Source organism: Leuciscus leuciscus, assembly GCF_965113295.1.
Source record: "Leuciscus leuciscus genome assembly, contig: SUPER_11_unloc_2, whole genome shotgun sequence".
Taxonomy (NCBI): Eukaryota; Metazoa; Chordata; class Actinopteri; order Cypriniformes; family Leuciscidae; genus Leuciscus; species Leuciscus leuciscus.
In genome coordinates, this window is record NW_028118545.1 from 513,071 (window position 1) to 534,347 (window position 21,277).

Here is a 21,277-nt window from a genome sequence, read left to right on the forward strand (position 1 = left end):
ACAAGGTATTGCTACTGACTTATAAAGCCCTAAACGGCTTAGCTCCAGTCTATTTAACGGATCTTCTATCGCCCTATAATCCATCGCGCTCTTTGAGATCACTAAATTCAAGGCTTTTGGTCATACCTAGGATATCCAGAACCACCAAAGGAGGGAGAGCATTTTCACATTTGGCTCCAAAACTCTGGAATAGTCTTCCTGATACTGTTCGTTGCTCAGACTCGCTCTCCCAGTTTAAAACTAGATTAAAGTCGCATCTCTTCAGCCAGGCATTCATATAATCCTACAGTTCAAACTACAATCCGGCCTCTATCCAATGCCAGAGGAGAACTGGCCCCCGACTGAGCCTGGGTTCTCCCAAGGTTTTTTTTTCTCCATTAAGGCACCTGATGGAGTTTTAGGACACCATTAGGTCACTTGATGGAGTTTTTCGGTTCCTTGCCACTGTTGCCTTTGGCTTGCTCAGTTGGGGATATTTTGGGGATATTTAATTTAATTTTATCAATCAATAAATTCCTCTTGAAACAAACTTTGTTGTATTATTTTAATTTAATACTGTGAAGCTGCTTTGATGCAATCTGTATTGTGAAAAGCGCTATACAAATAAACTTGACTTGACTTGACTTGACACACACACACACAGAGAGAAATGATCTGGTAAGACTGCAACAGCAAATTTTGATAATATGCAAAATAAAATCAATAAATGAAGAAAAATACAAAAGAGACTCTCTCGCTCAAATGCGCACACACACACACACACACACACACACACACACACACACACACACACAATAATTGTTTGGTCTTATTTTAGCCTAATAGGTGTTCCTGATATCTGCTGCATATGCAACAATACATAAAATAATTACAGTTTGTATGTACATAGTTAAAATAATATTTATTATTATAATTCAATTTTTATTCCTGTTTTTTAACCTACAGTTTGATAATGATTGTTTGCTGTTGTTATTTTATTGTTTTTGCTGTTAGATCATAATTGCTGTTCCCTTCTGAAGTTTTATTACCATTTATAGAATTAAACTGAAAAAATACCAATTAATTGCAAAATGTCTGTATAAAGTGTTTTGAATTATCACTATCCATCCCTTATTTTGTTAGATTTTTTGAATTATCAAATACTGATTAACAAAAATGCTTGCATTGTGTTCCTTTTCTAACCAAACATTATTGTTTGATTGTAATCATAATGCAAAACCTGATACTTATGTAACAAAAATATCTAAACCTTAAAAAAATAGTCTTTTAGAATGTCTAAATATATATCTAAATAAATTTTAAAAAAACTAATAAAATGGAGAAATCATGTCTAAAAAAAACAATGGGAATCAAAAAGCCTCTCTATGTATTTATATAGTGAGCAACAGTACAGCCTACAGGCGGTTACACGACATTACACAAGTTTTTACTTTTTAACGCCACTGGATGACGCTTTTCTCACTTCAAAAAATGGATTTTAAAGGCCTGCACTAATGTGACATGTTGCATTTATTGAAAAATAATAACAATAAAAATAAAAATATGAATTCTAATGGAACAAAATGCTCATACATTTTTTTTTAGTAGTACCATAGTACCATAGAAACCTTTCTAAATTCGAAATAATAATAAAAAAATATTATTAAACAAAAATATGACTGAATTATAAGATTGTATTAGATTGCTACGAAACTATTAATTAGCAATAGCATATATTAGCATGCTAAATGCTAAGCATGAAATCCAATTGTAATATAAGTAATAAACATATTAGAATTATTTATTTATTTTTAAATGGCCATTAATGGATCGTTATTGGACAAATATTTAGAAACAAAAAATATCTTCAAAATATTAAAATAATATTATTGAACCAAAATATAGTACATTTAATTGATAAAGTTACACTTCAGGTGTTATTAATGTTATCTCTTTATCACTCCATAGTTACAGCACTGCATGGTATTTGTCCCTCAGTTTCTCCTCAAGTTCATGGAGAACCGGCATCCTTTATAAAGCAGTGTAGGATATAGTGGCATTGCTTGTCACTACATTCAAATCACATCACACATTGCAATCTTTAATAAAATATTAATTTTACACACTGTTTACACAGCGTCATTGTTCTCTACAGGTTGAAATATTGTGGAGTCACAGATGAAGATTGTTTGAGGAAGATCTTGCATTCGTTTGAGAGTGCTTATATTTAAATTAGACTTTGTGATGTTTTTTACCCATGTTTGAATTTTTTAACAAAAAATGATTTGTGATCAAGCATTAATTGGCGGACCCCCTGCAGTACGGCTGCGGACCCTTGTGTTAAACTGATCTGATCTGAACTGAGAGAGTGAAGAGTGTGTCATTGTTCTCTACAGGTTGTGGGATTGTGGAGTCACAGATGAAGGTTGTTCTGCTCTGGCTTCAGCTCTGAGATCAAACCCCTCACACCTGAGAGATCTGGATCTGTCTGAGAATAAACTAGGAGATTCAGTTCATCTGCTCTCTGCTGTACTGGAGGATCCTCACTGTAAACTGGAGAAACTGGGGTAAGATGAACTCTCTGATAAACACATATTTTGTCCTTGGTAAATATATTATGTATTAGTTATTTAATAGTTTTTAACTTTTTTACTCAGTGATCACCAACTTTGCTTGTTAAACTCTAGCTTGTTTTCGGGTCTGAAGAAGGAGTCCAACCAAACAATTACACATCCACACAACACAAATGAGAGACAATTGAATACATTTTATTGAGAGCTCATTTTCTGTACAATTATAGTTTGACCAGGAAAACCAAAACCAGTATTTTATGTGTGATTCATAGACACTCAGTTAAACAATAAATTACAAGTGATACTTACTTCAGTCCAAATGCACAATAAATAAATATTCAGTTAAATCAGTGAACATCACAGGTGAGCCAATGCTTGCTTAAACATGCTAATCCTAAAACATAAATGTTCTCCCCAGTGTATACAGTACTGTGCAAAAGTCTTAGGCATGTTAATATCTCCCCCCCCCCCCCCCCCCCCAAAAAAAGATGGTTTTAAGTCAGTTATTTATATATTTTGCTGTAATGTGTCAGTAGGAAATATCAGTTTAGATTTCCAAACATTCTTTTTGCCATTAATTGTAATAATCCAGTGAGATTTGTGTATGCACAAGGAATCTGACAACAGCCGGTATGATCTGATCTCACCATCATCGAGTCCGTCTGTGTTTACATGAAGAAACAGAAAAATGATTAACATGCCTAAGACTTTTGCACAGTACTATATAGTATATATATATAATTACTCCACATCACAAACAAGACAAAACATTACACAAATACACAAAGTATAAATGTTATATTAAAACAACAGTGTTTTTGAACTGACAGAGTTACAGCACCCACAGACTTCCATAGGAATCGAGGAATGCGGAAGTAACGTCAAAGTTTTTTATTGCAGTAAATACCATTACAATAAGGCAAAACAAAACTATAATAAATGTCCTAAAGAACAGAGCACAATATCAAAAAAGGAAAAAGAAATAGAAATAGAAAAAAAATAATAATATCAGGGACAAAAAGGTTTCTAATAATTAACATTTCTTTAAAGGTACAATATGTAAGAATTTTGCATTAAAATATCCCAAAATCTCAAGGCCAGTGTTATATATTTTGTTAAGTTGATTACTTACAATATCCCAAATGTTTCCAACTATTTTTAAATCGTGAGAAAATTGCGATTTTAACCAAGGAAACGGGGCGTTAGAGCAGGGGGGAGCTGGGAGTCGCCAGTCAATTGCGTCATATCCGCGTCACCCTCGGTTTCCGCTCGTACTGCGTGGAGTCCTGGACAAATGCGGAAGTTGTAGTTGTAGCGTCTATCAAGCTACAAACTTTAGCTTGTTTCTGGCTGTCGTTATGGGACACAAATATTCTTTACCGATTGCAGCTGGTTCTGTCGACAAAGCATGCTTAATTTTATATTTTCCAAATGTAGCATTCGGTAATAGTTATGTTTATGTAAGGAAAGTATTATTGCTTTAGATTTGTGTTTAGTTTATTGACATTGTTTATCACGTCTGGTGTTTATGGCCATGTAAATAAATATAGCATGTGTTATACATAAAGATGAATCAGTATTTTGGCAAATGATGTGGGCATGTTCGAATGTACTTTTACAACAATTGTTTAGAACATGTAAAACTGCGCAGCGTTATCACAACAATGAATTCAACAAATACAGTAACATCTATGAAGTATAAAACCTTACTTTTCTTGCGGTTAATTCATTTTAATGAAATAATAGTGTGATGAGGTTTAAGAGTCAGGAAGGAAGAAGACGGGTCGTTGTGACTGGGACTCGTACTTTATTAAAATAAAGCAAAACAAACAAAAGCCGCGCACAACGCGCATTCACTGTGGCAACCGCGACGGCACAAAACAGTTCAAAAATGAGAGCTTGGATCCACCGGTTTTCTTCCTCTGCGTCCAATTTTCTCTCCAGTCTCTCTCTCGTTCCAGCGCGGCTTATAAGCGGTCTCTCCACGCCGATCACTGCAATAAGACACAGGTGCATTTGCACTTGACCTACTTGCTCGTCTCTTTTCTCTCCCATCACAGACCGTGCTGAACCACGCCCCCCTCGCCACAAAAAGCATGTCATTAAACGCAACATTTATAAAAATAGAACTTAGCCTCATCCATGAACATGATTTTTCGATTCCCGTCTGACTGATTTACATCCACGGTGGAGTTTAAAACGACAGTTCCCATCATTCCACGCTCCTTCACATCGTCATCAAGCTACGCCGTTGTTGTTGTTTGGAATGTAGCGCCCTCTAGCGGCAAAAATTCTTGCATATTGTACCTTTAATAAATTGATTAATCTTCCACTTTTCAATGTTGACATTCTCTGATCCTCTTCGGTTTAAAAATGATTCATCTTGCTTCATCTGAATGGGATGACACTTGGTGACGTTTGTTGTATTAGCTTTGTGAACACACACAAAATAATCATAGACATGATTCGGATATGGTAAAGGGTCGTAAAAAAAAAAGTGTCACACTTGGTTCCTTCAAAAATGACCGACAGGAAATGAATGGGAAATACGAAAACTCAGAGAAACTTTTGGTGGTACAAACTACAAATCAGCCGCTGTGCAGAAAAAAAGTGCACAGCAATGAAGGAGTGACGCAAATAAGACCCCCCCCCCTCTCTCTCTCTCTCTCTCTCTCTCTCTCTCTCTCTCTCTCTCTCTCTCTCTCTCTCTCTCTCTCTCTCTCTCTCTCTCTCTCTCTGTGCGCATGTGCGGCGTGTTTGTGGGGAGCGCGTGAGCAAGGAGTGTGTGGAGTTGCTGAGTGAGTTGAACTTTTCCTTTCTGAGTTTATTTATTTATTTTGAATATTGCTGTAAGTTAGAGGAGAAGGTGTTATAGTGGCTATTTTTGTCAGTTTATCTGATAAAGATGGGCTCAAATTCCGATGGATTTTCCTGTTTGTCTGCTCGGCACGCGTGCAAGTGCATGCCGTCAGATGAGTCTGTGTCTATTGAGAGTGTTTTGGTCGCTATTGGTCGAGAAATAGGTGCACAAAACATAATGTCCGCTTCAAGAATGAATAAAGCAATTGTCGTTTTTCTGAAGGAAATCGAAATGGTTAGTCAATTGGTGGAGTGTGGTTTAACTGTTCAGGATGTATTTGTTCCAATTTTACCTTTGTCTAGTCTTTCTAAAAGAGTGATGTTGTCAAACGTACCTCCGTTTATTTCTGATAAAGCGCTCGAGTCTATCTTAGCTCGTTATGGAAAATTGGTTGGGCAGATTAGAATGATTCCTCTAGGACTGAAAAATCCAGAGTTGAAACATGTCATGTCTTTCAGACGTCAGGCTCTGATGATATTAAGCGCTGAATTTGAAATGCTTGATGTGTCTGTTAAATTGACAGTGTTTGGTAAGGACTATACAATATTTATCACTACTGAGACTATGAAATGCTTTGTTTGCGGAAAATACGGCCATATTAAAACAGGTTGTCCTGTTGTGAAAGAGGCTCAAAGCGCAAAGAATGGTTCAGTGCAAGATTCAATTGTTTTGGAGAATAACGAGTTGGTTAAACCGACTATAGAAAGCGCTGCAGTTGATTTGAATGCGGAAATTGACGCGTCTACTGAAATGAGAGAACAGTTGCCTCAGGGTGGCAATATTGAGATTACAGAAACGGATGTGATCATTCCTGATGCCAGACAGAGTGGAACGAATGACCCTGTAGAGATTGTGGAGGAGGTAGAACAATCTGGAGAACAAGATGGGTCTAAAGTGAGGGATGTCTTGGATGAGGTGCAGGCATCAAATAGGGATATGTCCCAAAATGATGCTGAACCAATATCACAGGATGTTGACCAGGCGCGGAGTTTGCGGGGGGGCAGGGGCAGCATTGCCCCCCCTGGTGAAACGGGTAATTGCATTAAAAAATATATATAAAAAATAAATAAAAATTTGCATTGTTTAAAAAAAAAGATATATTATAAATATTAAAAAAAACACAAAACAACTAAATGGTGGTAGGTAACACATCTGATTTCATATAGGCCTACTGCTTTAGTAAAAAAAAATAAAAAAATTCGGGGCTCTGGGTCATGTGACTTAACATCGAAAGCGACATTACGGCCAAGCTCTCACGGTATGCTCTCACCTGAGACCATTATCGACGCATATGCAGGACGCAAAAAACGAAAATTATTGTTGCACTAGTCTGGACAATGTCTAGGTCTGTAAGTTTTATTTCTCTGCCAAATAACTGCTTAAGCTGGAGAAACTCAACACACTGCTTTCAATATGCTGTTCGATCAATATGTTTCAAAAGTGTGTGCGTGCGTGCGTGCATGAGACTGTCATGTCAGTCATATGTCACGTGTAATTATAAGATTATGAAAGTTATGAGGTTATGAAATGTCTTTCTATGTTTGTTTTTCTATCGTCGTCGTCAGCTTCTCATATTTTTTAAATTAATGTCTAAAAATATAAAAAGAAGGATAACCCCAAAAAAGCCTGAGGCCCGGCCGCATGTGAATTATGACGTGAGAATTGGCCCGAAGCCCGGCCCTAGGGGCATAAATAAGTCAATAATAATAATATTGGCACGTCGGGCTCGGGCTGAAATGCAGGGCTTTAAGCACCAAAACGTGCTTGTCTCAAACGGAGCAAGGTCAATTTCTGCGAAAGCGCACGAGCCCCTGCCCCTCCCCCTTTTCAACATCACCTGTCAGTTATCACAACCTCCACAGACGCACGAAAGTCAAGAAGCACCTTCTCTGCAGCATCGAAGTGCCTTCACTTCACAGCCAGGTACCGATACTGTTTTTCTTAAGCTTCGGCTCTCAAACTAGTTAGGTTACTTAAAATATATCCATAGAGCCAGCCTGACTTAGGCAATAGCCGAAATTCTTCTGCCGTTTTTATAAAATAAGCTATCACAAGTAGCAGTCACGTAATTTACTAGTACTGTTTTGTAATTTCATGGCCCCCTATGAACTGTAAATAAAATCAAATTATCTGATTATTAAAATGCCTAAAAATAAATAAATACATGCTTGTAAAAAGTTTTTTTTTTTTCACCTTCTAGTGGTCATTATACATAAAAAGATGCACCAGATTAATGCATTTATCTTTGAAATGTACAAAATTTTCTTACGGGGGGGGGGCATGCCCCCGGACCCCCCTAGAGGAACCGAGCTATCGGATTTTGCCACCTCCGCCTCATTTTCAGCCAGGAAAAACCTGATGTTCTTAAATCTTTAATTAATAGACATAGTCTTGTAGATTTGTGGAGGGATGTTTATCCTCAAGTTAAACAATATACTTGGCTGAAAATTAATTCAAATAAGGTTTCTGCTGCCAGACTGGATCGTTTTTATATTGAGGAATGCAATAAAGGAAGATTTTTTAGTAATCGTATTTCCCCTACATCTATATCAGATCATCATTATATCTCTATGTCTATGTCTGTCTTGTCACCTAAATCCTATAAGTCACAGTGGCACTTTAATAATACATTACTTCAAGATCACATCTTTGTGCACTCTTTTGGTCTTTTGTGGAAGTCTTGGAGAGAAGAGAGAGGTAGTTATTCATCTCTTAGTCAATGGTGGGATCTGGGAAAAGTCCAGATAAAGGTTTTTTGTCAACAATACACAGCAAATAATACTGAGAACTTGAAAGTGAAGATGAAGATGATAGAGCAAGAAATTCTTCAACAAAGCCTCCGCAATCAGGGAGGAGGTGATATCATTAAAGAGAACAAAGGCCTTTTGAAGGATTTATTGGAAGAGCAGGAGAAGGAGACACTTGTCAGAACAAGATATGTGAAGTGCAATGAAATGGATGCTCCAACTGCTTTTTTTTTTCGGACTGGAGAAAAAAATCTAAAGAGCAGAAATTTTTTCACAAACTGAAACTTCCTAATGGCAAAGAAATAACCAATCAACGAGAAATGATAGTTTCTGCTATTTCTTTTTATGAAAAACTTTAGCAGTCCGAATTTTGTGATGAAGTAGCAGTTGAAGAACTTCTTCTAGATCTTCCACAGTTGTCTAAAGAAGAAAAGATGGAATTGGAAGAATTCTTGACTTTTGATGAGCTTTCAAGTGCTGTGCAAGAGCTGAACAGTGGCAAATCTTCTGGTGTGGATGATCTCTCTGCTGAGTTTTTTAAAAGCTTTTGGAATGTGATTGGACATGATTTGTATGATGTTTTTTTGGAGTCCTTTAATCAAGGTGTTTTACCCCTAAGCTGTCGGAGGGCAGTGTTGACATTAATCCCTAAGAAAGGAGATCTTGGACTTTTGTAGAATTGGCGCCCTGTGTCGTTGCTGTGTACTGATTTTAAGATACTGTCAAAAGCTATAACTAATAAGTTGAAGAAATGTATGGCAACTATAATTCATGAAGATCAGTCATACTGTATCCCTGAGCGGACAATTTTCGACAACTTGTTTTTGCTAAGAGACATTATTGCAGTTGCTAAAAAACATCAAATTGATATTGGACTCTTATCTTTAGATCAAGAAAAAGCTTTTGACAGAGTGGATCACTTTTATTTACTAAAGACTCTGAAGGCCTTTGGCTTTGGACCACAATTTGTCTCTTGTATTAAACTGCTTTACAGTGAAACATCTAGTATGCTTAAGATTAATGGTTGTCTAACTAGACCTTTTGCCGTAACAAGAGGTATACGACAAGGATGCCCTCTTTCAGGACTTCTATATTCAATTTCTATTGAGCCTTTGTTGTCACATTTGAGGAAACGACTATATGGATTCTGTATTCCTGGTTTTCCAGAGATCCCACCTGTAAAACTCACAGCTTATGCTGATGATATAACTGTTTTCATAAGGAACATTGATGATATGGCTGCTTTGACTTCTAGTTTGAAAACTTTTCAAAAAGCTACATCTGCTAGAATCAATTGGGATAAATGTACATCCCTTCTGTTAGGCGAGTGGAGGGATATAGATCCTCCTCAAATCCCACAACAATGTGAATGGATCAAAGATGGTTTTAAAGTTCTTGGGGTATATTTAGGATCTGATACTTATATGAAAAATGATTGGGAAGGATTAGTTGATAAAATTGTGGGGAAACTACAGAAGTGGAGATGGATTCTCCCGAGGTTATCTTTCAGAGGGAGATGTTTAATCGTTAATAATCTGGCAGCCTCAATGTTGTGGCACAGATTTACAGTGTTGAATCCCCCTGAAGAGTTATTGACTGGTATTCAAAAAGTGTTTGTTAAATTCTTTTGGGATGGTTATCATTGGCTTCCTCCTGGAGTTTTGTATCTCCCAGTTGTAGAAGGTGGTCAAGGACTTATAAATCTGGAGGCGAGAGTTAAGACAATGAGGTTTCAAACATTACAAAGGCTATTATATTGTTCAGATAAGATACCCTGGATTGCATTAGGTTTGTCTGTTTTACAAAGTATTGGGGGAGTTGGATTAGCTAAGCAGTTATTCCTAATTGAAAAATCTGTCCAAAATCCAAATCCAAGAGTAAGTGTTTCTTCTTCTAACTTTTATGTAACTGTATTAAAGGCCTGGCAAATGTTTAAAAAATTGAGAGATGATGATAAACATTATGGTGTTTTAGAACCATTGTTTTTTAATCCTCTCTTTAAAAGGAATTCTTCCATTCTGAGTTCAGTAATTGACAAGTTTTTAAACACAGGAATAGCTACTGTAAAAGATTGAATTGATTTTTCAAAGGGTCAATGGTATACGGCTAAATCTATAGCTAATAGAGTTGGGCTTAGATCAGAAAGATGTGTTGAAGGGATAATTGGAGATCTTAAAAAATCTTTTCCTCAGTCTTTCTTGACCTATGTAAACAATTTTATTGAGAATGATGAAAGGCCTATGATTTTTCCAGATCTTCGAGTTAATATAAGTCTTGATTTGGATGAAGATTTAAATGATACTTTATTGAAAAGATTTGAAGATGTATTGTTTCATAATGTTGGCAAAAAGATATTATATTGTATGTGTGTGAAATCCTTGTTTTATACTCAATTGAAAAGATGTGTTGATACTAAATGGAGAGAACATCTATCAATTTCTTCGGAAATAACTCCATCATGGAGGTGTTTGTATAAGCCCCCCATTCCTAAGAGGTCTGGGGACCTCCAGTGGAGAGTACTCCATTGTGCGGCAACTAACAGTTTTGTATCAAAATTTATGAGATGGTTTTATCTGCATGCCTTTTTGCAATATTCTCGATACTGTTTTTCATTTTTTTTGTGATTGTTCAAGATTAATTCCTTTGTTTGAATTGTTGGATAAAATGTTTACTAAGCTTGGTTTTATGTTTACAAAAAATATGTTCATTTTTGGTGTGAAGTATAAGAAAGAATGGAAGGTACAATGTACACTTGGTAATTTTCTTGTGGGACAGGCAAAGCTGTCTATTTTAAAATCCCATACATGTAAGAATGAAGGAGAAGATGCTGATTTGCTTGGAATGTTTAAAACTCTTGTAGAGGGCCGGGTTGTTATGGAATATGCATACTGTAAATTAACAAACACACACACACACACACAGATACAGAGAGAAATGAACTAGTTAGACTGCAACAGTAAATTTTGAGAATATGCGTAATAAAATCAATAAATGAAGAAAATACAAAAGAGACTCTCTCTCGCTCAAACACACGCACACACACTCGCACACACACTCACACACACACTCACACACTCACACACACACACACACACACACACACACACACACACACACACACACACACACACACACACACACACACACACACACACACACACACACACACACACACACACACACACAGAGAGAGAAATGATCTGGTAAGACTGCAACAGCAAATTTTGATAATATGCAAAATAAAATCAATAAATGAAGAAAAATACAAAAGAGACTCTCGCTCAAATGCGCACACACACTCACACACACACACACACACACACAAAGAAATTAACTGGTAAGACTGCAACAGCAAACTTTGAGAATATGCGAAATAAAATCAATAAATTAAAAAATACAAAAGATCTCTCTCTCTCACTCACTCTCTCTCTCTCTCTCTCTCTCTCTCACTCTCTCACACACACACACACACACAAACACAAACAAACAAACAAATAATAATTGTTTGGTCTTATTTTAGCCTAATAGGTGTTCCTGATATCTGCTGCATATGCAACAATACATAAAATAATTACAGTTTGTATGTACATAGTTAAAATAATATTTATTATTATAATTACATTTTTATTCCTGTTTTTTAACCTACAGTTTGATAATGATTGTTTGCTGTTGTTATTTTATTGTTTTTGCTGTTGGATCATAATTGCTCTTCCCTTCTGAAGTTTTATTACCATTTATAGAATTAAACTGAATAAAATACCAATTAATTGCAAAATGTCTGTATAAAGTGTTTTGAATTATCACTATCCATCCCTTATTTTGTTAGATTTTTTTAATGATCAAATACTGATTAACAAAAATACTTGCATTGTGTTCCTTTTCTAACCAAACATTATTGTTTGATTGTAATCATAATGCAAAACCTGATACTTATGTAACAAAATTATCTAAACCTTAAAAAAAATAGTCTTTTAGAATGTCTAAATATATATCTAAATAAATTAAAAAAAAACTAATAAAATGGAGAAATCATGTCTAAAAAAAACAATGGGAATCAAAAAGCCTCTCTATGTATTTATATAGGGAGCAACAGTACAGCCTACAGGCGGTTACACGACATTACACAAGTTTTTACTTTTTAACGCCACTGGATGACGCTTTTCTCACTTCAAAAAATGGATTTTAAAGGCCTGCACTAATGTGACATGTTGCATTTATTGAAAAATAATAATAATACAAATAAAAATATGAATTCTAATGGAACAAAATGCTCATACATTTTTTTATTTATAATTATTGCATAGTACCATAGAAACCTTTCTAAATTCGAAATAATATTAAATTAATATTATTGAACTAAAATATAGTACATTTAATTGATAAAGTTACACTTCAGGTGTTATTAATGTTATCTCTTTATCACTCCATAGTTACAGCACTGCATGGCATTTGTCCCTCAGTTTCTCCTCAAGTTCATGGAGAACCGGCATCCTTTATAAAGCAGTGTAGGATATAGTGGCATTGCTTGTCAATACATTCAAATCACATCACACACTGCAATCTTTAATAAAATGGTCATTTTACACACTGTTTACACAGCGTCATTGTTCTCTACAGGTTGAAATATTGTGGAGTCACAGATGAAGATTGTTTGAGGAAGATCTTGCATTCGTTTGAGAGTGCTTATATTTAAATTTGACTTTGTGATGTTTTTTACCCATGTTTTAATTTTTTAACAAAAAATTATTTGTGATCAAGCATTAATTGACGGACCCCTGCAGTACGGCTGCGGACCCTTGTGTTAAACTGATCTGATCTGAACTGAGAGAGTGAAGAGTGTTTCATTGTTCTCTACAGGTTGAGTGATTGTGGAGTCACAGATGAAGGTTGTTCTGCTCTGGCTTCAGCTCTGAGATCAAACCCCTCACACCTGAGATCTCTGAATCTGTGGGGGAATAAACTAGGAGATTCAGTTCATCTGCTCTCTGCTGTACTGGAGGATCCTCACTGTAAACTGGAGACACTGGTAAGATCATATATGACTCACACATGAAACACAATGTAAAGTCTCCTATATTTGAAATGTTCAGCCTTTTTCTGCTGCTGTGTTATTGAGCTTATTGAACTGTAAGTGATTTGTAAGCTCACGCTAAATCGTCCCAAAGTCCGGCATCCGACCAGCGCGGAAGGTCTTAACTTGTTACTGTCCTTTTCTCGAGGCAAAGTATTTTTTGATTAAAGGTGAACTAAGTAACTTTTTTTACCTTAACTGAACAGCTTCGGAGTCATTGGAATGGTTATATTACTTATTTCGGGTTGAATGGTGGTCGTTTCGCACCCCCCTGGTGCCCGTGAGCGGAAAATCCGCACTTGCAACTTTGAGCCGGCGGGCCGCCGGCCGCTGCGTCAGGAAGTCTCGCGTGATATCAGGTCTCGCGATGTAAACAATTGCTTTACGGCCAAAAGAAATCTGCTAAAATGCTGTCATTATTGCGCTCCCTCACGCTGTCCGAACCCGAATGAAGAAGACGTTTTAAAGAACGACCCATCTGCTTTGATGTCGTTAATCTATAGCCTCTGGTGTCTGAGAATCACCAACGAGTTTTTACAACAGTGTTGTCAAATATCTATTCCGAAGCTGTGGGGGGAGCTCTAGCGAGAAACCTGCGAGCAAAAAGCGAGAATACAGCGAAGAAGTCCCGAAGCTACTGGCTGTGTCCAAATTCAGGGTCTGCATCCTCCTTAGGATCCTTCCTACCCGGTTGAAGGAGGAGGGGTCCTCCGACGACCGCAAAACCCGGAAGTCGGTGTTTGTGAATTTGGACAGCCTACCCTTCTTTCAGTTCCCTCCCTTACCCGTTGCTCATATCCTGTCGCCTAGCAACCGTGACATAAACACTTCTGTCTGCTCTTTCGTCCCTAGAAGCGTTAAAAACAGCTTCAATCACTAACAAATTAGCTGTGTGTAAGGGGATATTCACACAGGCAGTAAGGAAGAAGCTAGTTTACGAAAGTAATGTTGTTTTTTTTACATATAAACGTACAAATGTAAAAAAAAATTTTTTTTTTAAACCCAGTTTTTAAAAAACTTACATCGAAAAGCATACTCCTCTCCCTCTCCCACTCCGCTACCGCTCGCTTCGTCCGCCATTACGCTCTGCCGAAAAGAATTATGGGATAGGTAGGACGGGAAAGGATCCACCACACCCATCCTTCCAATTCGGGGAAAATGAGGACGTATTTGTGGGCCGCATTTGAAGGATCCTACGAATTTGGACAGCCTTCGTCGCGGCGCTGTGACGTAACATCCTTCAAATGAGTACTCGGAAGGATGTAGACCCTGAATTTGGACACAGTAACTGAGTGCTGCTTTAATTGGCGGCGCTTGGTTAGTGTGTAATGCATTGGTCAATAAAAAGTCAGCGTTAGTTTTTTTTTTCTGACACCCCATGAAACACGTAGATCAGCGGCCCATTTGGTTCTTTTCTTGATTGACACTGGGCTAGCCCAATCACACCTTTAATGTGAAGTATAGAAATATACTCTTTCAAGTATAGAAATTAGTACAAAACTAATTATGAAAGTTTCCTTTATTTTTCAGTGCATTTGTTTTACAATATATGGCTATTACTATCATGGGATTAATATTATAACTATTATTATGTAGTAGTAATGTAGACAGACACTGTAACTAAAATAATTTTCACCAGATTGATGAATTTAACATTAAAAAGCACTCTCTCTCTCTCTCTCTCTCTCTCTCTCTCTCTCTCTCTCTATATATATATATATATATAAGTTGATTGGATTGGATTTTTTGCTGCCGCATCCTTCTCACCTTTTTTACCCCTGACCTGTTTTCATGCCTGCCAACAATAAGAAATACATGAGGCTGAAGATCTCTCTCTCTCTCTCAGCCTCACGGGCGAATCTGAGGTACAGAAAAAGGCCTCGAATTCCCTGCTGCATTTCATTAAATAGCCAGGACCTCTTTCACTTGGAAATATCTTTTAACAATGGAAATTTGCATTCAGAGGTTACACCTTTGGGTGTAGGGAGACCATTTGTCTAGAGGCCAACCCCTCCTAGTGTGCTAGTTATCCATAAACTCTCAAAAACCTTATTACCTTTTGTTTTACTTATTTGGAAACGAGACATTTGTACCAGTCGCACTGTGACATTTTAAATGATACCAAACATGAAAAATACTCTGTGATAATCATTCACATTAAACTATACATTTTCTTGGGTGATTTACATGTGGTCTCAGCATGAGAGAGGGGGAGTGAGGAAGAGGAGGAGAGATGTGTTCTGAGGTGTAACTTTGCCTCACAAATGCTGAGTTCAAATGGTAATTTCCAGAGAGGTCCTTTGTCCTCTCAGGGTCTGGGTGCTCCCCAAACAGACTGTCCGGCATTTCCTAATTGATCAATTCTTACAGATTGAACACATGAGCTGCTCTTCAGGAACATGATTCTGCAGGACTGAGTCACTGAAATACACACTGTCACATCACAATCAACACTTCAGTCTCTTGATTTTAAACCGACTCGATCTCAACACATTCAGAACTGAGAAATGAAGAACATGCTGGATTTATTCTTGCAGTTCATCACGTTCATCTTTCTGCAGGGACTGTTTTTTTAAATATTCTTTACACGATTAAAACAAATCATTACTCCATACGTACTGTATTAGTACAGATCTAAAGACTAGATGTTTAATAATCATGTTTTGAGCTCTTTGACATTCTAGATCTCAGTCCAATGATCCATCAAAAAATTGTATTTGTGCTTTAAGTTTGTATTTTCTCTTTAATAATGGATTCACTGCTAAACTGATCTGAACTGAGAGAGTGAAGAGTGTGTCATTGTTCTCTACAGGTTGAGGGATTGTGGAGTCACAGATGAAGGTTGTTCTGCTCTGGCTTCAGCTCTGAGATCAAACCCCTCACACCTGAGAGATCTGAATCTGTCTGAGAATAAACTAGGAGAATCAGCCGTGAAGCTTCTCTCTGATCTGAAGAATGATCCACATTATAAACTGGAGACACTATATTGTAAGTAGATTATTTACTAAAGATTACAAAATACAGTAATTTGTAACATATTTCGTTAGATTACACAAGCTTTGTAACCTAATCTAAATAATTTAGAATACTTTGGAATATTAATAAGGTTTGTAACACAAAGGGTCCACCAAACATAGGACTTGGTTTTCCCCTGCATATTATTTTAATAACATCAGTTTTACACAGTATTTCTTGAAGAAAAAAATGTTTTTTTAGTTTTTAGTAAACATTTAGTTAAATATTTTAGTAAAATATTTGTTATATATATATATATAATTTTTTTTTTTTTACTGATGCAACACAATGCAATAAAAGCTGGGGTGTGTAAACTTTTTAAATTCCATGAACAGGATAAATTGTAATTATTTTGTCTTCTGTGAAACCGGGAAGTATTCGCTTCTGAAGGGCAGTACTGGATGAAAAAAAAAGATGATCTTTGAACAAAATGTACACATCATCATAATCCTGTTTAAAGTTTACACCCCCTGCTCTTAATGCATCGTTTCCTCCTTGAGCATCAGTAAATGTTTTTACCTTTTGTAATAGTTGTGTATGAGTCACTCAATTGTCCTTAATGTAAAAATATGGATCTCAAAATCATACAGTCATTGTTGGAAAGGTGTCAAATATGCAGAAGATTCTGGAAAACCTAAAAATGTGCAAAACCTGGAGGATTTTTCTGGAGAACAGCGAGTTTAACTGCTCATGATTCTTACTAGGACTGTAAGTTTCACTCTCGGTCCCATCACCGATCAGTAAAAAAAAAAAAACTGTTTTTTGTACAGTGTATTTACATAATAATTTGAATGTAATAAGATAACGTTCATTTTGGATGAAGACCTATTTAGCCTGCACAAAATGATCATATTCATCTGAAATGATGGGTCAATCTGATGATCATCATGTTCACAAGAAAGCAAACAGAAGACAGAGCATAAAAGATTATTGAATTTACAGTTTGCTTGTTTTTGTGTGTAACATGATGTTTATTCATTTATTCTTATTATAGAAGGTATAATATCTCACCACTGTAATAGAGGAAATGCAAACTGTCAAAAGTAGCTCTCATTTGTCCACTGGCCAAAGTGTTTTAAAGACACAGCTGTGCAGTGTTGAGCTCACTGCTGTCCTGGGACACTGAAACCATTGTGGAACATTACCTTGAATATGTGCAGGAAGAGCTTCTCTGATCTGATCAAACTCTGTTTCTGTGCAAATCAATCCATGCATTATAACTGTAACCATAATAATAGCAGGCATGTTTGACAGTGAGTATCTGTTGTCTCATTTCACTGGCCAGCTCTGTGTAATTCTCTCTGCAGTGGCTCTGAGCTCCAGTCCAGGGCTGCGTTTCCCAGAAGCATTGTGAAGTTGATCGTGAAGACCATTTGCCACCAATGTCCTCTACGATCAACTTATCTCACAATGCTTTGGGAAACGCAGCCCAGGTTTTTCTCTCAGATACCCAGACATTGGCCTATTGTGAGAGGAGATTTCTTTGTACCGCATATATCCAGAGTCTTTATTGCGCAACCACAAACTCTAAAATACAAATCTGGCAATCCCCATTCCCCAGGTTTAACAGTTTCATTTTCAATACTCTCTATCCAGGCTCTGGGCAGACTTGTCTTAATATTTTCACACATCGAGTCCACTTTTGACATTTCGTTTTCATCATCCCACTCCGAAACACAATCATATAAGGCTCTATTAGGTAAGAACCCTCTTACATCATATGCTATATCCTTAACTTGTCTCACTCCTGCTTTCATATACAATTTGTCATAAAACACTCTCTCTTTCATTCTAAAATTTGGATATAAAAATATCGGTTGTTTTAAAACTTGATTTATATTTTCACACTCATACTGTATATTTCTGTATATGACCTCTGCCCACTTAGCACTTCCTGACAAAACAGCGGCATTTTGTCATACATCGGCTTTTTCAATCCCATAAAAAGCCCTTCTTCCCCACATCCACTACATTTGTCCAGCACATCCTTCATATAACCTTTCCATCCATACTCCACTTTATCACATAAATACTTTTTCATCGTTTTTACCCTTATGGCCTTCTTTTTAACTTCTAAGTCAATCAATCCTAATCCTCCTTCTTTATAACTTGCAATTAATGTTTCCTTGCTATTTTAACTCCTTTCCCTCCCCACATAAAATCATTTGTTATCTCAGTCATCTCATTAAGAAAGCATGACAAATCATCAAGGGTGTTTCAGGCTATGATTAGGTTAGGGTGGGCTGTGTTTTATGTTTGTCAAGCAATTGGGAAATAAAACGCAAAAAATGCAATAAATGTAATACATGCACAATTAAACCCCGACTCCAACAGAAAAGGGACATGCATTCTTTGTATGTTTGAAATAATTCAAAATTATAAAGCAAAAGATTTTTGTGGTTCATTTTAGCAATATTTAGGACTAATCCTAAAGTGTGGCATGAGGGGCACTGGCAATCAAATTGTGACTTTAGTGTGTCATCCACTGTCTCTGCTATGCAACTGCAGCTCAATAACATATGTAATCAAAACAATGTTAATATCACCAACTGTCCATTTGAAGAAAAATGAATATTAGCAAAGCATGAACTAATACTGAAAACCCTAGTAAGTTGTTACCAAACCCTTTGTTGTTTTGAGAACAAAAAAAACATTGATTAAAGATTCAATCCCTGAAAAATGAATGGTTCCACAAATCTGTAGAGAATGACAGGGAAACAATAGCGAAAACAACTAAATGAAGTGTTATTATCTTGGCCTTCTCAGGTGTGTATATCAGGTGTGTGTCATGTTCATATGGTCACTGTGATCTGCTTTCTTCATCCTCAAATTCAAAAAGAATCCCAATACATCAAGTATCTGTGTTGTGATGATGAGTTGACCATGACTCTGTGGGTGACTGGGATACGTATTGCAAAGGTGAGCAGAAACCAGGCCACACACCAAAAACCAAAATAGATAATGATGATAAATGCAAGAAGACACTAATTTGAAGTTTTTGCAGCAAATTAAATTATAAATTATAGTTTACAATGCAAAAACATACTGTAAATTGTAGCTGTATTGTGTTGGGTCCTATTGTGAGCTGTCTACTTTATTAACGGTCTTGTTTTGTCATGATTTTGTCATAGTATGGTAAGCAGTTATATGAAAACTACAAAGCCGCTGTGAGGAAAGCAGCCGGCACTGGAAGCTGGGCTAACCGCACTATCCAGGCCTCCTCCAGTGCATCCACACCCTCTCCTACACCTAAAGGTAGAGATAATGAGCTAAATAGATTGTTATAAAATGTATCATATATATCTTTATATAAAAGGATTTTGATGACATTTTTGTGCTTATCTTTCAGCCAAAGCTGTGAATGGACACGCTCCTCAGCTTCCAAAGGACACCAAGGTACCTCTAAATCTATCAGTTAGTAATGAAGAACACCATAATATAATACCATAAATAATATAAGTTCATGGACCATACTGAAGTGTGAACTATTATGTTTTCAGACACTTAACTGCATGTTAATTGCAATTAAACAAAATATAGTTTAAATTTATTAACACACTTAAGTACATAATTTTATAACATTTCATAATTACTTCTACTTTCAATGAAATATGAAGTTTACTGCCGAATGTACTGAGAAGCATTTATAGTAAACTAAAATATACATATATCATTTCTATTGAAACTTGACATGTTTTCAATATTTAATTACACATTTGTCATGATGAAGTTGCCAATTGGTAAATTTAAAATATATTAACATTAAATGTATTAACGAATAACACACTACAGTTGAAATTATAATCAAATTTGCATGTGCTCTAGTATGTTTGTCAATATCTAAATAAATGTACTGCAAAAGATTACTAAACCATAATTTAAAAAGTATAACTGTTAATTTGTCATGATTGCAAAGTACACTTTTTAAAATTGCACTAAACTCTGTTAAGAAACAGTCATGAAAGTGCAGTGTCTTTAAATACACATATAGTGGCCTTTTATTTAATGAACAATATATTATCTGAAAATATATATTTTTAAATATACTTCAAAGACTTAAAGTATACTTCAAGAGCAGTAAAATTACGCACACTACTTTTCCACAAAGGGTGACGGTTCCTTTAGAGTTGTTTTAATCCCCTTGTAATTTCATCATTTATCTGAAATGCTCCTGAATGCTACTTTTGGTTTGTTTTTGAAGGGTCCTGGCAACCAAACATCTTTCCCACCACCTCCGCCTTCAATGGAAACCCTGCCTCCTCCACCACCCGACCCCATGTTGCCTCCTCCTCCCCCTGCTCCTCCTGCCAGCACAACCAAAGTCAACAAGTTTCCTCCTCCACCTCGATTCCCACAATCCTCCTTCCCACCTCCACCCATGGATGACCTGCCTCCACCACCACCTCCTCCAGAAGATGCCGAGCTGCCCCCTGACTTTCTTCCTCCACCGCCTCCTAGTTTTGCACCACCTCCAGACCCCATTACCTCCCTTCCACCTCCTCCTCCTCCTGGTCCCCAAAACTTTGCATCTGCAGGTGGAGCTCCACCACCCCCGCCTCCACCACCAGCTCCTGCACCGGCTGCCAACCCATCCGCCGGCTCCGTCAGAAAAATGCCTCCAGCTCCACCAAAGAGAACTACACCTCTACAAACAGCGCCCCCAGGTGGCGAACTCATGTCAGAACTGATGACAGCAATGCTGAAAAAGCGCAGTCAACAATGATCTTGAAGACAGATAGAGCTAATTGACGTGTTTTTGTAGTTGGACTGAGGAACTGACCGCCAAACAAGTTCTCGGCGTGACATTAGGACACACATCTTTAATTACTTTGTTTAATATTCTTGCATTACACCACCAGACTAAAATATGTAAATACTTTGTACTTACGCACCTAATCAGATTATTTGTATTACAAATATGCTATATCATCATTGCTAATGGAATGTCATAATAAATAAGGTCTTGCAAAGTTAACTGTTTAACAGATTTTGACATGCCTAATTGTTAAACAGGAGTAAACGAGATGCATGA

The 21,277-nt window shown here is 36.7% G+C and overlaps 2 protein-coding genes and 2 long non-coding RNA genes across 4 annotated transcripts in view; 3 read left to right on the forward strand and 1 right to left on the reverse strand.

Annotated features, from left to right (window-relative positions):
- LOC309510140 (NLR family CARD domain-containing protein 3-like) overlaps window positions 1–16,194 on the forward strand; it is a 46,501-nt gene extending 30,307 nt beyond the window's left edge. Inside the window, exons 8-9 of the mRNA XM_082191210.1 lie at window positions 13,017–13,185; window positions 16,043–16,194. Of these exons, the coding sequence (XP_082047336.1) occupies window positions 13,017–13,185; window positions 16,043–16,069 (196 nt within the window). The 3' untranslated portion in view covers window positions 16,070–16,194. The remainder of the gene's footprint in view (window positions 1–13,016; window positions 13,186–16,042) is intronic.
- Window positions 1–21,277, reverse strand: part of LOC309510129 — a 211,980-nt gene that overhangs the window by 162,511 nt on the left and 28,192 nt on the right. The gene's annotated exons all lie outside the window — the stretch shown is intronic.
- The window catches only part of LOC309510125, a 148,759-nt gene that overhangs the window by 75,416 nt on the left and 52,066 nt on the right, over window positions 1–21,277 (forward strand). The window lies entirely within an intron of this gene.
- On the forward strand, window positions 18,135–20,968 carry LOC309510131 (uncharacterized protein; the record flags this gene model as incomplete). The annotated part of the gene is made up of 4 exons (XM_082191203.1): window positions 18,135–19,164; window positions 19,377–19,500; window positions 19,595–19,641; window positions 20,402–20,968. The coding sequence occupies exons 1-4, from the start codon at window positions 19,042–19,044 to the stop codon at window positions 20,966–20,968; spliced, it is 861 nt and encodes a 286-aa protein (XP_082047329.1). The 5' UTR covers window positions 18,135–19,041.